Below are 17,065 nucleotides of genomic sequence, written 5' to 3' on the forward strand. Positions count from 1 at the left end.
GAGCCAGATCCCAATTTCAAAACATCAGGGAATATTTCAATGCAAGTGGCCAATTGTTTTGGAAGGGAATCAGAAAAATAGAGTGGGGAAAAAAGGTGGGGAATGGCTGGATCCATATGGTGAGATGTTGACATTCTGCATGACTTATTTTCTGGACAAACAGTAATGCGTGAGAAGGAACAGCATGGGAGAAAAATAAAAGGTTATAGAGTGTGTGGTGAGAAAACAGGAAAAAATGGGTTAGGAAGGGGCAGATATGGGAAAAGGCAAGAACAACAAGCAAATGGACCCTGCCAGGGTGGAAATGATGTGTCCAGATAGTGCTGGCACAGAAGAAGTGTGACCAAAGGGATGATCATGGGATTCTGACAGGAGGGAAAGGGTCAACAGGGACAGAGTCCCCACGAAAGAGGGGTGAAGTCCCTGTGGAGAGGATGGTGCTGCCAGCAGGATGGGTGCCAGACCCTCAGGCTTTGGGGCTGGTGAGAGCACTTGGACACTGAATTTTGAAAATATTGCCCTCTCCTTGGCAGAGAAATGGGAGCAGTAAGGCAGGGGCACCACACTCAAGTAATGCCTGGGACAGCTGCTCCCTGTTATAACAGCCCCAGTTTTTGGTGCCATGTGGATTAGCCTGGGAGTAGCACATGGAGAAGGTGTTCTGTATGGCTTAATTCCCACATGAATTCCCCATGGGAAACGACTCCTCAGACAGTCCCACCCCCCTTTGCCTCATGCTCCTGCACAAGCAGGTGAAGGCTAAGCCAGTGCTGATGTTGGAGGAGATGAGAACAAGAAGCAGGGAAGGGATCAGCTCTGTCACTCTGGGTTCTTTGGCAAGGACGCCACCCAAAACCAGACCTTTGAAGTCTGGCTCTCAAGGGGAGCAGACAAAAATTTCAGTCCTTCCACACACACAAACACCCTGCTGGATGCAGAACTTTCATTTCATCACAAGACTAGACAAGAGCAGAAACGATTCAGAACATACCCCCCAGTCTTTTACTCATATCCCAGGCCTTGCACTCTGTTTAAAATGTCACAGTTTTGTACATTTACAGATACTCTCCATGTCCAAACATGAAGAGTCTCCCTTATTGATTAGGTATTTGAGCCAAAACGTCTCCACTTGAAGAGTGTCAAACACAAATCTAATTTGATTATTCTGTTCAGACAGGCTTTCCCTTCAGAAAGGTCATATTTAATCTGGCATTATTCCATCATGGATCTGGCCACAGGATATCTGAATGGCTACTAATAATATGGCACCCATGAACTAGTAATATGGTACCCATGAAAAACCCAGCTAAACATCAGTTTTTCCCCCCTCCACATCCCCACTTTTTACTTCCTCAATTCCAGTTTCTTTGTATGTGGTTTAAAGGAGAAAAAAATTACTATCGAACATGATTCATAAAAGTAACTCCAAAAGGTTTCATTTTGGGTCAGAAGTTTTGATGTCTAAATGGGAACAAAATAGACTAAATCCTGCTCCAAATAAAAATACAGCCACAAGGAATGACCTATTACTGCAATTTAAAAGGTAACTGTTATCAACTTAACATGATTACTTAAAGTGCTACAGGAAAACAGGCACTGACTGACCCTCAAAACAAGTTTACCCACAGAATTCCTCATTACCTGCCCACTGCAGACCAGAAAATGCAATTATCTCCAGTAACTTGTACCACCTCACACAAAACTGAGAAGAGCTGGGTACAATAACATCAGGCACTGCAATATCAGACAGACAGGTGGAAGAATGATGTTTTTACCCTTTGATTTACTCACACAAAGCCCTCTGCAAAGAATCAAAGTTCAGGATCTGTTTGTAAATGATCCCCCAAAATTGGCTTTATGTCTGTTTTAGGTGTAATTATTCTCGTCACTAAAGGAAAAGGAGGGTGCAGAGGGATCAGTGCTGTCATTAACTGTGACTTCCATCACTTGTCAGAATCAATCACTGTATGAACAGAAGATGAAACTAAAATTCAATTAACTGGGTCATTTTCCAAGGTACACAAATTTTGAGAAACTGTTTTTGAACAAATCCTTCCAGAGCACTTACTTTCAAGAATTAATAAGCAGACTTTAGGGTTTTATATTTAATAACAATTGTTCTACCCTGTACAGAGCTTAAGACACAACTGAGAGTTTCTATTTAAAACAGAACATTAAAAACCATCCAAATATGCCAAATCAGAGCTAGGGGAAAAGTTTAAAACTCTTTAAAAAATTAACAGAGCCTTTAAGATGTAGCACAAGGAACTCACTGTGTAGTTCAGGACTGACTGATTTACTGATGCTGGAGTCCTCTCACTAATCATGATCAATCTACCACTATCATTTAGTCCAATTCAACCCTCAAACAACTGATTTCCAAGAGCAAAGTTTTTCTGTAAGATATTCTGTTTTTTTCAGTCTTTTAGGTGACTTGCTGCAGGAAAACAGAATTTTCTGTTTAATGTAGACACGATGATTTTTAGTCAGATATTTTGTTGCATGTTCACATCTGAGCAGGATCTCAGACAGAATTCACTGAAACCACCAGGAGGCTTTTTGCTGATTTTTAGGGGATTTGGGGTTAAGCTTTTAAGTGAAGATAAATGGTGAATTTTTAACATTTTTCTCTACACAGGGGCAAATCAGGGATATAATCCAGATGCTTCTGCTGTGCCAGTTGCACTGGGAGATGAATGAGATGCATCCTGGTGTGTGATTACTGGCCTTATCTAGTAATGCTGGATTTGTATCAGAATTAATACACAATGTCAAAAGGCACATTCCTTAAGAGCATGTGCCAATTCCTCTGGAAATAAGGACTCAGTCTCAAGGCTGTCCATACACCTGTTCTCCTTAGGCTCTGGATAATCCTCACTACACCCCAAGGTGGAACAAATTTGTCCTTCCAGCCAAGCCCTCTGCTTTCACTTGTGCGTGTGACAGAAAAGTGGCTACAAACAACACAATTCTGCATCCAGCACCTCAACACAAACCCAAATTCAAGGCCAGGCCTCCCCCTTGGATGAGAGATGAAGTTTTAACAGTTAGGCAGTGCTGTGGTTATAAAATGCAAACTCAAATTTATCCTTAAACCAGGTTGTGTTAAAAAAAAAAAAACCAAACCAACAAACCAACATATAAAAGAAGCACTTACTTATATGTTGCTATAGGTTGTGGCTGTCCCATCCCTGGAAGTGTCCAAGTCCAGGTTGGAACAACCTGGTCTAGTGGAAGGTGTCCCTGCCCATGGCAGGGGTGGAATGAGATGAGCTTCAAGGTCCCTGCCAACCCAAACCATTCCAGGATTCTATGATACAAAAAAGTCCTGATTTTAACAGCAAAGACACCAAAAGGCAAATGAGGACATGGCAATCAAGACAAGAGTACTCCAAAGGAGGAACTAGAATTGCCCAACTCCCTGGTTAAGGAAACTCATCTCAGAGGGGTTTCTTGATGCAGCTGAGGAAGTCAGTCCTTACAGAAGAACACTGAATATTTTGAGGCTCTTTTTGTTAAAAACCAGTTTTAAGTAATTAGAAACTGGAAGTCAGAGTCATCAATTCCCATCCAGAACTAATGAGGATTTTATGACATAGTTCTTTCTAAATTGCCACTTGCCTGCCCCTCCTTCTGTCTCATTAATACCATCCAGAAATCACTGTGAGTTCTGAATGCAGGGCTGGCCTTTGGCTCAGCTTCTCCTGACACCCAGAGGTAACAACAGCTCAGTCCCATCAGGGCAGGGAAGCTGGGATGGTGGAATTACTGACTGGGAGAGCTTAAAATTAACTCTCCTATTCCAGAGGACCTTGGAAGTGACAACCAGTTGCTTTGGGTTGGTTTTTGGTGGAACTAGCTAAAGGAGGAGCAGGGAGGGGACCCTTAGGCCCTACTGTAGCCAGGGTATGTTCAGGGATCTGAGGGTTCCAAGGGCAACCCCAAGAGTTCAGGTGAGGGCTGGAGTCAGGGCAGAGCTGCAGTTCAACACTTGGAGCTGGGACCTTCTGTGATCCCATTGCAGGGCTAAAACTACTAAAAGGAGATGAAGAGAACAGAGCAATAATGGGGCACAACGCTGTAAAAGAAGAGAGGGACAAAGATACCTGTGTTGATCTTTAGGTGACCAAAGAGAGTTGAATAATCCCAACCCTGAGGATATTTGCTGAATCCTAATTAACTTTGCACATTCATCACTTCTGAGACTCCCAAAGGCTGTGCATTTTGAAATTATTTCTAATGATTATCTGTCCAGCTATTACAAAATCCTTGAAAACTAAGATATTTTCTGCTGTAGATTTTAATTAAACAGTAAAATATTTGTTAGAAATACAATCTTCTTTGAAGGAATGGGGAGAAAAGAGAGCATGTTCTGGACTGGCTACAGTTTCTATTACCTGACTCAAAAGGTAAAATTTACTTTCTGTATGCATGAAAAATATGCTGCATTTCTTAATATTTTAAAATGAAACTAAGAGCAGAGTTCACTTTTGGGACTTATTCCATGGGAAATGGTTTTATCATTATGCAGTTGTTTGAAACATCTTAACGTCTCCTTGCAATCACTATTTAGAGATAAAAAAACTGGCCACACGGGGTGACACTGAGTTGTGTTACTGGAAACAAGGACAAGCTGTTAAATCCTCTCCTGGGTGAAGTGTCCTGTGTTTAAGACAGGGATTTGTGTATCCAACATCCTGTGAGGCACAGCCAGGAGACACAGACCCCCAGACAAGAGGGCCAGTGTGTCCCACAGTGACTCATGAGCACACTCAGATTGTCCTCACACATTAAAGGGTTCAGCACACAACTGGATTAGGCCTTTCATCTCTCCTTCCCCACCCCAGTGATCCCAAATTCCCATCAACTTCCAAACTCCATCAGCAGCCATCGCAACAACTATTGCAGCTTTTGTTTCTGTGTGGTAGAAAGGCTTTTTTTTTTCCTTTTAAAGATGGAAAACCAGTAACAAAAGCTCCTGTTATATTGGGATACCCAATATGACCCAGGCTTGGGCACAACAAAATGAGGAACAAAATCCCAAGCCCAGATCAAACAGTCCCAACAAAGGGTAAGCAAGACATACAAATGTCACCATCAATCCTCCTGTTCCAAGCATATGCTTTGTAAGGCACAATAAATACAGTTTAACTTGTTCCCAAATCCTCAAGCAAACAAAAACATCCAAGCAGCAGCTGTCAGTTATTCATATTGACCAAGAAAATGAAAGCACCAGTCAGTATAGTGGAAAATGAAGCTCAAAGCAGGTGATAAAAATCAAAATTCACTGGCATTGAGAGCCTCAGCTGAACTCTTGAATCTACCAGATGCTAACACCCCTGCTTTTGTCTCAGCACTCCATTTAAAGATTTCAGATTAACTCTATAAAACTTGAGCATGAATATGATTTCTGGGGTTTTGTGCACGTGGTTTGTCTTTTTAACTCCACAAAAGTGAGTAGTTAATTTTATCAGCATTCTCCAGGAAAACATGTAATTGAAAATACAATATAATACAGGCAGTGAATGCCAGTTTAGCTGTCAGCAAGCAAAAAACTGAGAAGATCTCAGGGTTTCAGAGCACAACAGCTGGGAGCACTGCTGGAATTACATATTTGAAATTCCCCATTTCTACAGACAGCCCTGTTCTAAGTATTCCATAGTAAGGTCTTCCCTATATCCAACCATCCAAAAGCAAGGCTGTTCTATGTGTAATTTTGCACAATTATGTTCAATACACATAAATTTCTCTATTAAACAAAGCCATGGGTTGAGTCTCAGTTCGAAGACAATCTTCTTCCTATCCCCCAAGAATTTTCTGGGAGAAAACAGGTATGTTTTTAGAATTCCTCTCCTCTCCCCAGCAGTATCTACACTTCCAGGTGTTTAGGGCCAGTGGGAAGAGTCTCCTGCACACGGAGACAAGGAATGATCATCCTCCTGGGAGAGGAAGCAGGGACCAACCAACCAGTCCATTAGAAAGAGGAGTATCCAGACTATTTGTTACAATCTAGAACTAGTCTACAGGAAGTAAAATTTCCCCCCCAAAAGCAGAAAACCTCCTGCTGAAATACTGGTCATGGGGAATAAACAACTGTGACCCATTTTTTAATATAACCCAGAGACAGCTCAAACAAACCTCAGCATAAAGGACAAAAGCAAAACAATAAAACAAGATAAATACAAGGACAAGGCATTGGAGAAAATGTTTCTCTAAGAGTGTCCCAGCTGATCTTTAAAATTTAATCACAATTCACCAGCCAGAGCTTCCTTACCTATTTCATTAGGAGACACTTCCCTGTAAAGCCCTCCAGTACACACTGGTCATGTATTGCAGGGGCCACTTAAACAAATCAATGACTCATTAGTACCTGGTGAGCATCTGGCTTAATGAAATAGTCTGTTCATCCGTTATCAGAGACTAGAAACAATCCCTGCAGAGTGAAAGATGTAGGATCTCAGAAGTCCTGCTGTGTTAAGGATTGAGATCAGGGTTAGAGATCATTTTAGAGCTTTACATCGTTGTCAGTTTAACAATACAATTTGATATGTGGTTTACCAGGACAGTTTGTTTGGGTAACTCCTGGGTATTAATGAGTTTACATTCATTTTATGGGATTGAAGTCTGTTTAAAGGGTTTAGGAAGTTACCTGAGGTCATAACAACTAGTTAGGAAGGTTACCAGCTTTCTTAGAGGAACGAAGAGCCTTCAAAACCAGTGCCAGCCTGACCAGCACCCCCTTATACAGTTTTTTTCCCTTCAGCTAAACATATGTTTTCAATAAACATCTCTGTTAAGTACAAAAACAAGCAGCTACAACAAGGGTGGGAGGGATAGGAAATAAAAGTTACACCACAAAGGTAATACTCACAAATCCAGCAGCAGGTTAAATAAGGGAGCTCAGGAACCAAGCCTAGAGCCTGAAGTGACTCTCTGTGCCAAACGTGAGCTGGGCAGTTCAGAACAGTATTCCCAAACGTTCCTTTTCCAAACCAGGACCAATCCAGCAGCTCACTGATGCAAAAAACAATACACTCACCTTCTCCAAAGCCTGGTTGCTCGAGGTACTGCTGGGAACAGAAAGCTCCAGCTATTGAGAACAGACACTCAGCCTTCTCCTGATGGTGGGGACCTCAGAAACTGATGAAAGACTGAGCAGGCTCCACCTTCACAAGCTCTGGTGGGATCAAAATCACCCAATTTAATACATTCACCACCTTAATTGCAGGAGAACTGACCTGGAAATGAAAGAGAGCTTTGATGCCCTCTGCATCCCTGCATACCAGTGCTGGCAGGGTCCAGACTGGAAAGTGGAAGAGGTCAAGTACTACCTTACATCCCATCTTTTTTATGGAAGGCTTTTAAAAAACCCACAGATTTACCATGTACTAAGAGATAAGTGATGATAATTTACCTGCATATTTAAATAGAGCCTCTACAACACATCCTACAGTAATTCCACCTTCATGGCTTCTGAAATTTGTCACTTATACCATCAGGAAAGCACCACTGGATACATTTTATCTTTCTTCTCGCCTCTTGAAATTTAAGACAGACAAACACTTAAGCATCAGATATGTTTATTAGACAACTCGAAAAGTCAGTTTTATTAGACAACTCAAAAAGAAAAGTAGAATGTATTTTCATGTCCATGTTTTAATACTTCATGATCTCAAGAACGTGGCAATCACAGAAGATAAAAACAGTGTTTACAAAAGTTCCAAAAGCTGCACTGCATTCCCAGCTACAGGAATCAGGATTAGAGGACAAGGAAGCTTTATAAAATGCAGCCACAGATTTTCAGCTCATTATGAAACACAGTGATATAGCCATGTATATGCATTCACAAAAAAATCGGCACAGTATGGAAATTAAGGCACTTTGGATACATAGTATTCACTTCCAAATAGGAAAACAATTTCAGAGAAACCACAGTAAATTGCTACTGGAGGATGGTGACAGTATGCCCAGTACAGACCAGCAGAGCACCAAGGTTGGGTGAGTGAGTGAAGTTCTGGTTAAAAAAAAGAGCAATGAAATATTTTTTTTTTTACCCTACTTGATTCAAGCAAATTTACTTTTACAGAGGTCAAGGAAGATTTCCATGATTTAAACACTGGTAAAAACAATTTTAAGAGTTAAATGTAACAAGTCCATGTGAAAACTGCATGAAGTTCACATTAAGGATTAGTGCATGTAACTGTTTCAAAAAGAATAAAAATAAAAAGCAATGGCCTTCTCCATTCAGCCTTCACCTGCTGTTTCATGAGGTCCCCACCAACCCCAGCCAGACCAAGGGAATACAGTACAGCAGGATAATTTGGCAAAAAGCAATTTCTCTTCAGAGCTGCACTTTCTGCTCCTCCTGTTCAGTTCAGATTGTCCCTGTTTCCTTCCTGTGTCCCCCTGTGCCACCAGCACACTGATATATAAGACATCTACAACACATTCCACAAATAATCATTCTCTAATTGAAAGAAAAAATCATCTCAGCTGGTTTTCCCCCCCACTGTGAAAGCAAAACTTAGTAATTGAGTAGGTTTGCAGCCTTTGGTAGGTAAATGCTAAGGAGTAAAACCACTCCAAAGTTCAGCTCTAATCCACCAGGAGTTAAATAGAATTGTTAGCAATGGCATTGGGCATTTAGAGGATCAGGCACTTAAATTGGGTATTATTGTTGCCATTTCACTTTATTAATTTGAGTAAAAAATGCCATTTTATAGGAAAAAAAAGTAAGTTCTTCAAAAATCAAAGCAGGGCTTAGACATGGAAATGATGTTTACTCCAAAGAACTTGGCTTTTAATTAGGCCAGATAATTCCCATGGGAGTAGGGTCCAGCAGATTTCATCCAGAGCCAGGAAGAAGACACTAACATACATCTGGACAAGTATATCCTGCTATATCTCCAGTGTACCACTAACATCCAGGAGAAACTGTCCTCTCATGTTAATTCTTCTTTTACCAGAACAACAGCCTGGACACCCTTCAGTATAAAACACAGCATTCCCCAGCACTGAACTGCTCCCCTCACACACAGCTGATATTTCAATTTAAAACATGGAATTAACCTTCCTGAAACCTGATTTTCCATTCCCACTTGAGCCATATTCCAGTACTTGGACCACAGAATGATTTCTGTCCCCAGTATCTGAGTGTTCACAGAAAATCCATCCATTTTGAACCTTTGCTCTGGGTTGTATCAAAATCTATTCTCACAAAACTGCAGTAATAAAACTTACTTTTCTAAGTGTGATGATGTGACTCTTTATCAGCATAAAGCTATTTGAAAATATAGTGTTTTATGTAACATTCATTTTTTTTACAGACAAAAAAATAGTAACTGAATAAGTCTGTTTTAAAAGCAATGAGAAGAAGTCCTACTCAGAACACTCAATTCTTTGCAATTCAGGCATTTCACACATAAAAATAAAGAACTGAACACAAGATTGTAATTTTAAGTGTCCTGAGAGCAGTTTCTCCTTTTGTGAACCTTCATAAGAGAAGTAATGTCAGCTCTGAGCACTAAAATATATTATTCCCCAAATACATCCCCATTTGTTAAGCTGAATAGGGACACAGAGTATCTTGGTGGGGAGAAAAATATCTTTTAAATAAACATCATAAATGGAAAGAAGGATTTTTAACCAGGGTTATTTCCTTTTGCTTTCATTAGGTAGTAAGAGAGTTGGCATAACTTATGTTTCATTTAATGTTATCATGAAAAAAAACAAAATTACAATCCATCAGATGAAATTAAATATTAACTCATCCCTAATCAAGGCAGAAAGATTGATCAAGTTAAACAGTATCAATTAGGATAATCTTTATACTGTTCTACTTTGATTACATGGTTCAAAACCCAACAGGAATGTTGACCAATGTCACATGTATCAATGTGATATCAGTTAATACCAATTAACCCAAAAGTTAGTGCATTGATAGTGAAAAAACAGGTAAAACTCCTTGTTTTGTAAACTTAGAGGACAAATTTGTGATAGTAATTCCAGATTTGACTGAATACTTTAAGCCAACTGTCACCACTGTCCCTTTGGCTGAAGTGCATCATAAAAAAGCACATTATGGACAGATAAAGCTACATGTTTATGCACCACATGTTATAATATCTATACATATACACAGAGTATGGTAAGAAAGGCTGTAAAATAGCAAATGTTACCAGCACCAGAGTGAAGTCCTACCACTGCTCCCAGCTAAAGTCATCTCCTCTCCCAAACACAAGGAAAAAGCCTAAAATAGTAAGGAAAATGACTGCATTGCCAGCCAGCACCAGGCCACAGGCTCCCCATTTGATCTGAAATGCAAGGAAATGGAACAATCAAAGCAAATCAAAGTCCAGGGCAGATATTTCTATGCATTAGAGAAACTAAAAACACTACAGGAAGGTGCTAAAAGCATACAGAAAAAGACAACAATAAATAATTCAGTTTATGTGGCTAATTATTCAATTAGCAGCCACTCATACTGCTAATACAACACTTCAACAGGCTAATGCTATGATGCAGAACAAAATAAAAATAATAAAATAATAATGAAAATAATATAAATATATAAATAATCTATACATAATATAAATAATACAAAAATACAAATATAATAAAGTAAAATAACTAAAATAATTTTTAAAATAATAATAAAAAAACCACTTGCCATAGAGATCATTAAAACATACCTAAATCAGAGAGAAATGTTATGAAATTAGTGCTCTCCTTTAATTGCCATGCAATAAAATAAGAGATCTCCTTTCAAATAACTAATGAGCATTAAAAAAATGGTCTTAAAAGTAAATAGCCTCTCTTTTAACAATTTGTCCAACTGATTTTACTCAAATAAGCAACATTTAGCACTAAAAGGTACAGTTGTGAATTAGAGTTCCCTCTCGTGGTCATTCTGCTTCTTTCTGGCAGCTCCTACTGCCAGATCCACGATTTCAAGTGTCAGGGAAATTGGACATTACAAATAAACTCAAACTCAGCATACAAGTTTCAAGAAAAACTCAAAGACTGAAGGGGAAAAACAACAAAACAAAAAAGTCACTGGGTAGTTTGGGAGATGGGAAAAAGGAATTCTCTGCCTGGCAAATAAATGTGACAAAAATCTCACCCCTGAAGAGCAGCTCAGAAAGCAAAGAGAAAAGGAGTTAAGTAGAGTTTCCTCAGACTCTGAGGGGACAAAGCAAGAGCTTGGGAAATGCTTTGAAAACTAGGAAGGGCAGTTCTGGAAGTTTGGCCTTTTATCTTTTAACTGACAATGGACCCCAGTCACCAAGTTTTCAGCATCCTAAATGGAGAAAGCAGACATTGCAAGATAAAAATAAGGAAGCTGGTGCAAAGGGTCATGAGATACAGAGGCATGAGATGGAAGAGGAGATGTTATCTTGTATTAGACCAAAACGAATCCAGGGCAAAGAAAAACAGCTAAAAAATTTTCAGTCATGCAAGTCCTTCATTCAGGTCAAAAAGCAGCACTGACACAACTTCAGCAGATTGTTTTCATCTGGACACATCAAATAATAAAATTAAAGACAGGATTTACAGGCAGCAACAGTGCATTTAAAGATTATTCTCAGCAACTGGTGTCTAAAAATAAAAATTAGCAAGAACTTACTGCTTCAACCCGTGCAAGGATTATTGGAAATCCAAAAGCTGAGACAACAATTCCTGTGGTGAAGAAATAGGCCAGTTCTCTGCAGGCACTGCTGGCAGCATCACTGTCATCACTCACTCTTCTGGCAATGAAGTGGGGAATGGGGCAGATGAAGTAAAATATCAACACAAACAGAGGCCAGTACACACTGGGAAGGGGGAAAAAGGAAATGTATAATCAGTTAAATGGATGCTTCAGTCAGAAAAATTATTGCAATAGCTCTAATCCAACTTTATAGTTTGAAAAGGGGATCACCCACAAGATTTCACCCAAAAAGTGGCAATCCCACCTCACATTCCCTGGCACAAGCACTCACAGAGCAGAAAACACCCCTCTCACACGACCAAGTGTTAATTTGTTTGACATTTGCATCACTTTGCTGATTCAAGCCTAACCACATAGGGAAGAGGAACGTGAGCAGGATAGGAGCAGCTTTCCCAAATTAGAGGGATAACCCAGCTGGCTGAAGGCACACCCCGGCACTCCCATCTCTGTGTCAGGGCTCTCAGGAGCTTCCTCTGCGTTTTCAAGTGTTACAGACACAGAATCACAGAATTCTAGAACAGTTTGGGTTAGAAAAGACTCAAAAGCTCATCTAGTTCCAACCTCCATGGGCGGGGACATCCCAACTGGAGCCTTGTGGGAGGATGGTTTAGAAAAACAGAAAATTAAGGGAAAGGACTGTGCGAGGTTAAAAATCGCTGTTTAGCAACCTGGCACCGCGTTCCCAGAGACAGCACAGAGCTGTCTGCAGTATTTATTTTTTTTAATGGAAGTGCAAATATCGGCTAAAGAAGTGGCCTTTAATCACAACAAACCGCCACGTGTCAAGAGCCAGGAAGTGGCGGACTGCTGGAAGAGCCAAACAGCTCAGTTAAACGAGAGTAACATCTCAATTAACAGATTTGAAGCAGGAGAAACTTTGGGAAGTCAGCCGGCCCGCTCACCCGTAGTACTCCAGGGCGCAGCCCAGCATGAGGAACGTCAGCCCGATGGCTCCGCTGAAGGACAGGGCCACGAGAGCTGCAACGGCACAGGGCGGGCGGTGAGGCGGCGGCCGGGCATCCCCCCCGGGGACCGGGCATCTTCCCCCCGGGGACCGGGTACCACCTCAGCGGGGACGGGCATCCCTCACGCGGGATCGGGTACCACCTCACAGGGGACCGGGAACCGCCTCCCCGGGGGCCGGGCATCCCTTCCCGCATTCCCGGCCGCCAGCTCCCGCGCTGAGGCGATGCGTGGACGCTCCCTGAGCGGGAAGCCTTGGGAAGGAGGGAGGGAGGGAAGAAGCTCTCGGTACCTTTGACGCCCGCCATGTCCGGCCTCCTGAGGTGACTTCCGCCTTCTGGCCACGCCCCCGTCACGTGACCGCCGCCTTCACAGGGCGGAGGGGCGGGACAAGAAGTTCCCGCCCTCGCGACAAGGGGCGGAGTTTGCTGAGGGAGCGGCCCCTGCGAGGGGGTTAGAGTGGATACCGGCACGAATATACGTGTTTATTTTATGTATGGTGTGTAATAAATGTACATATGTACGTGATAAATGCATATATGTGTGTGCACAGCCGCGGTCTGAATACAAAAGCGCCGTTTTAAAGAGCCCCCGCCCTTCAGTCGCTGCCGTTTTGCAGGGTACTCCTGAAACCCCGTTTTCACCCCAAAAAATGGGCCGGGGCGCCCGTTTATCTCATACGCTGCCTTCTCAGGGTCTGCATCATCCCTTCTGCTAATCCACACTGAGAAGGGCACGTATGTTTTTTTTAAAGAAGTATTTTTCAAGCCTTAGATTTTTGAAATGCCACTTTCGACCCCACATTTTTTACCCAAGAGCTGCCTTTTGGCCCCAAGAATGGCCTTTTTGACCCAATAAGAGCCTTTTTGTCCCAAGAGCTACCTGATCTTTGCCCTAAGACTGATCTTTTCGGCCTGAGAACAGCCGTTTTGATCCTAGAACAACATTTTTGCCCCAAGAACAGTCTTTTTGAGGGAGATTTTGGACAGCCCTTTGGATACCCCTCCCCAGGGACCTTTTCTTCAGATACCTCCCCTCTCTCCCTCTTATTTCTTCTTATTTCATATCTCTCTGATACAGATTTTTTCCCGTTTTTCATTGTTAATTTTAAATAGTTTTGAACCAAGAAGGCTAATTAAAGCAGGCTTAAGCAGCTGAATGCTTCAAGTGAAAATTTTGGGGTTGTTGACTTGCCTGACTATGGGTCTCTGGAGCACAGTAGCATAAGTACAGCAATGACAAGTTGTTTCCAAAACATCTTAAATTGGGAAAAGCACTTGGAATGCTAACCTGTGGATAACCACAGGCATTAATGACCACTTACAGCAGCAATACTGCTCCTGTCCAGGGCACACCACCCCTCACACAGGAGCTGTTGTAGGACTTTAACCTTTTGGGCTGGTCACAAGCACAAAACATACCTGAATATGTTAATTTGAGCTCTTTAATGTATGTACAAATGTTTTAGACCAGTCACAATTTCGTTGAGTATATACCGTATTTACAAAAATTACAATAATTGAGTCAAACAGTAAACCTGAACATTGATAACCTCTGTCACTACCAGATATGACAAGAACTTTTTTTTTAGTTAACTATTTTGATATACATACGTCCTAATACTTTCATGCATCCATAAAAACATTAGGGATGGAAGTAATCAAAGCTTAAGTGGCAGAGAGGTTTTTTTGGTAGATAAAGTTTAATGATGGATTTGTATTTTGTGAAGGGATGAGTATCCAGAGTTATGTGCCATGACAAACTCCATACAAAGCTAATGTTGTTTTCATCATTAAAAAAGTACATTATAGTAATGAGATCCTTTTTATTATATAGGCATAGGTCACAATATCTACAAATGTGAATGAGAAACAGTAAACCAACAAATCACAGGAACATGATTCACATTCCAGTTATCTCTTTAAATAAGACAAGCACATACTGGATCAAAACATTAATAAATAACATCCAGTTTGTTACTATTATCTTAAGGTCTTTTATATAAAAGGAGACCTATGTGTTGGTTTCACATTTTCAGTTAATGGTAGTAAATAATGGACCAATACAACAAAAGGATGAGTTTTATACAGAAAGCAATGTACTTTGACACACTGTCTTTGCAGTAATAGCTTTGCCACTTGAAAATGTAAGTGCAACAAGTAGTGGATTGTCTTGAAAAACCACCAACTTTAAAGACTCACATCAGATGGCAACCTGTTCCTGAAGCAGTAAATACAATTTCCTGCCCATCTGCTGAATATCCCTCAAATACAGATACAACTTGTTGGTAAATAAACTGCTACCTTTAGTAACTCTACAAAAGAATGCCAGAATTTAGGGTGAAGTTTGAATTTGAACTTGCTTTTTAACCAGGAAAGCTGCTTCAGCTTTAGCATCAGAGATATTTCCTTGAGATGTTACTGCTTTGGTCCAATATAAACTTTTAAGAGAATCAATTTGCACTATATTTACCTCAAAAATCAGACCTGGTCACCACGATCTGAAAGGTGAAGTTGCAACAGGTTGCAGCCTGCCAAGAGCCTTGGCCAAGTGCTCTGAAGCTGATAAAGGCATAAAGGTGATACAAGTGGGCTGGGAAAAGTCTTCTGAATCCTCAGGAAGGGGAAATGTTACCTATAGACTAGGGAGTTTCTAAAACTTTGCAGCAGAGCTTTAATTTGTTGATTTTTTTTTGTTTGATGGTTTCAAGCTGCTGGTGGGAAATGCAGTACATGATCATTCCTCACTTTTACAAACATGGGGTCACCCTTCCCCCCCAAAACTGCTGTTTAACAAACCAGCCAGGTGCTGTTTAACATCAATGACTTTTTGCTTGCTTTAAAAGACACTAGCTGAGGAATTTCTTCTTTTACTGCTGGACTGTGAGGTGAAGTACAGGATTAATGCATAAAGCAGTGGGCAGCTGCCACGCTGACCTAACCCAGGATTCAGCTTTGGCTCTATTCAGGTAGACTACACTACATGAACAATTAAGCAGCAAATGGTGACTGTTAGAAGTGTGTCTAAACAACATCTGAGCACTTAAATTTGATGAAGTTTGATCCAAACCCAAGAAAAAAAAAAGTACATCGAAATTTGGGCTTCACCATCAGTTGTTGAACTCAACTGAAGTGTTGCCATGTCACATATCACCAAAAAAAAAAAAAAAAGTAGGAAATTCACCAGCTACACTGTATCAGAGACAGAACAATTCCACCTTTTCCCAGTATGTGTTCTCTCTTCCCACTGGAATCCAAAGAAAAATATGAAAGTTACAAGAAACTGTAACCCCGAGGCTCTGGTAGGGTGAGCCAGGTGGCCAGATTTCCTCTGAGCTCAGGATTCTTGAGACAAGTGTTAGGAAACCTTTCTCTTGTTCTTCATGATAAGTATTAGGCTCTTGGTTTTCTGAAACTTCTGAATTTCCAGCCGGAGTTTGGTTGTTCTGTGATATTTGTGACAAAAGACTATATAAGCACTAGCACGGGTCTGTAGTGGAGACTGAGAAAGTACCTAATACAAGGGTTTTTGTCCTTGGTTTTCAAATTCTGACCAGGCATCATTTAGCTCCATAAATATCATCTTTGCATATTGTTCATATGGCTGTCCAGTAGCCTGGAATAAAAACAGAGAGACGGATATCACAGCTACCAAATCCAACCACACACAGCTGACATGTGAGCAGGGAGATTCCCGAGCAGTTACTGTTCACTTTCCACAAATTTACACTTACTCCTTGACAAAAATGAGCTACTCTGGAGGGCTGCTTACCTTCTTTACACCTGCAGAATATCTTGGCTCTTCTGGTCCTCAAAGCTCACAACCCCCCAGGTGTGACAAAGCACTGCCCCAAGGGCATAGTAAATGTAACGCAGGCATTGCAGGAGGCCTTTTACCGGCACTGAAGGTGAAGAGTTGCCACCTGACACAGTTGCTTGATAAAACCAGTATTCCTGCAAGCCTTGGGGCAGCTTACATCTTCCCAAGCCTCGCCCACTGTCCTGAAACTCTCAGGGTCTTACTTTCCTTAAAAGTCCTCACCATAGGTTGTCCCAGGTAGAGTCATTGCACTCTGATCAGCAAGTGTAAGCAGCAAGACCACAAACTGGGTGATCAGATAACCTGATTGTTCCATTTTAGGAGTTCAATTTGAATCTCCTTTCGCAGGCACGGTATTGTGGGCTGTTGTCCACCAGCAGAATGGCTGAGAGTTGAAGTGAGGGTGACAAAACCTGAAGATTTGAGTCTCTGCTGCTTGGAGCAGTCTTGGGGCTGGGAGTGGTTACAGAATCACAGACTGGTTTGGGTTGGAGAGGGCTTTAAAGCTCATCTTGTTCCTGGCCTTGGACACCTCCAGGGATGGGGTGAGAGTCCTCAGCTTTCAGAAAGCAT

The 17,065-nt window shown here is 41.3% G+C and overlaps 2 protein-coding genes across 2 annotated transcripts in view; both read right to left on the reverse strand.

Moving 5' to 3' along the window:
- Nucleotides 1-7,563: 7,563 nt before the first annotated feature.
- LEPROT lies at nucleotides 7,564-13,028 on the reverse strand. Its single transcript, XM_008925102.3, has 4 exons — nucleotides 12,966-13,028; nucleotides 12,613-12,688; nucleotides 11,627-11,813; nucleotides 7,564-10,313 (listed from the first exon to the last, which is right to left on the reverse strand). Exons 1-4 carry the CDS (start codon nucleotides 12,979-12,981, stop codon nucleotides 10,197-10,199), a joined length of 396 nt encoding a protein of 131 aa, XP_008923350.2. The 5' UTR covers nucleotides 12,982-13,028; the 3' UTR covers nucleotides 7,564-10,196.
- A 1,071-nt stretch (nucleotides 13,029-14,099) lies between these two features.
- The window catches only part of DNAJC6 (DnaJ heat shock protein family (Hsp40) member C6), a 43,608-nt gene continuing 40,642 nt past the window's right edge, over nucleotides 14,100-17,065 (reverse strand). Inside the window, exon 19 of the mRNA XM_018072334.2 lies at nucleotides 14,100-16,288. Within this exon, the coding sequence (XP_017927823.1) occupies nucleotides 16,187-16,288 (102 nt within the window). The 3' untranslated portion in view covers nucleotides 14,100-16,186. The remainder of the gene's footprint in view (nucleotides 16,289-17,065) is intronic.

The sequence above is a fragment of the Manacus vitellinus genome, unplaced genomic scaffold, assembly GCF_001715985.3.
Source record: "Manacus vitellinus isolate BGI_N305 unplaced genomic scaffold, ASM171598v3 scaffold_21_pilon, whole genome shotgun sequence".
In the NCBI taxonomy this organism is placed as follows: Eukaryota; Metazoa; Chordata; class Aves; order Passeriformes; family Pipridae; genus Manacus; species Manacus vitellinus.

Coding starts and splice junctions, on each gene's coding strand:
- LEPROT (XM_008925102.3), bottom strand. Junction 11,814..12,612: donor TGCGCCCTGGAGTACTACGG/GTGAGCGGGCCG, acceptor CCCCCTTCCCAG/TGTGTACTGGCCTCTGTTTG. Junction 10,314..11,626: donor TCCTTGCACGGGTTGAAGCA/GTAAGTTCTTGC, acceptor CTTGCATTTCAG/ATCAAATGGGGAGCCTGTGG.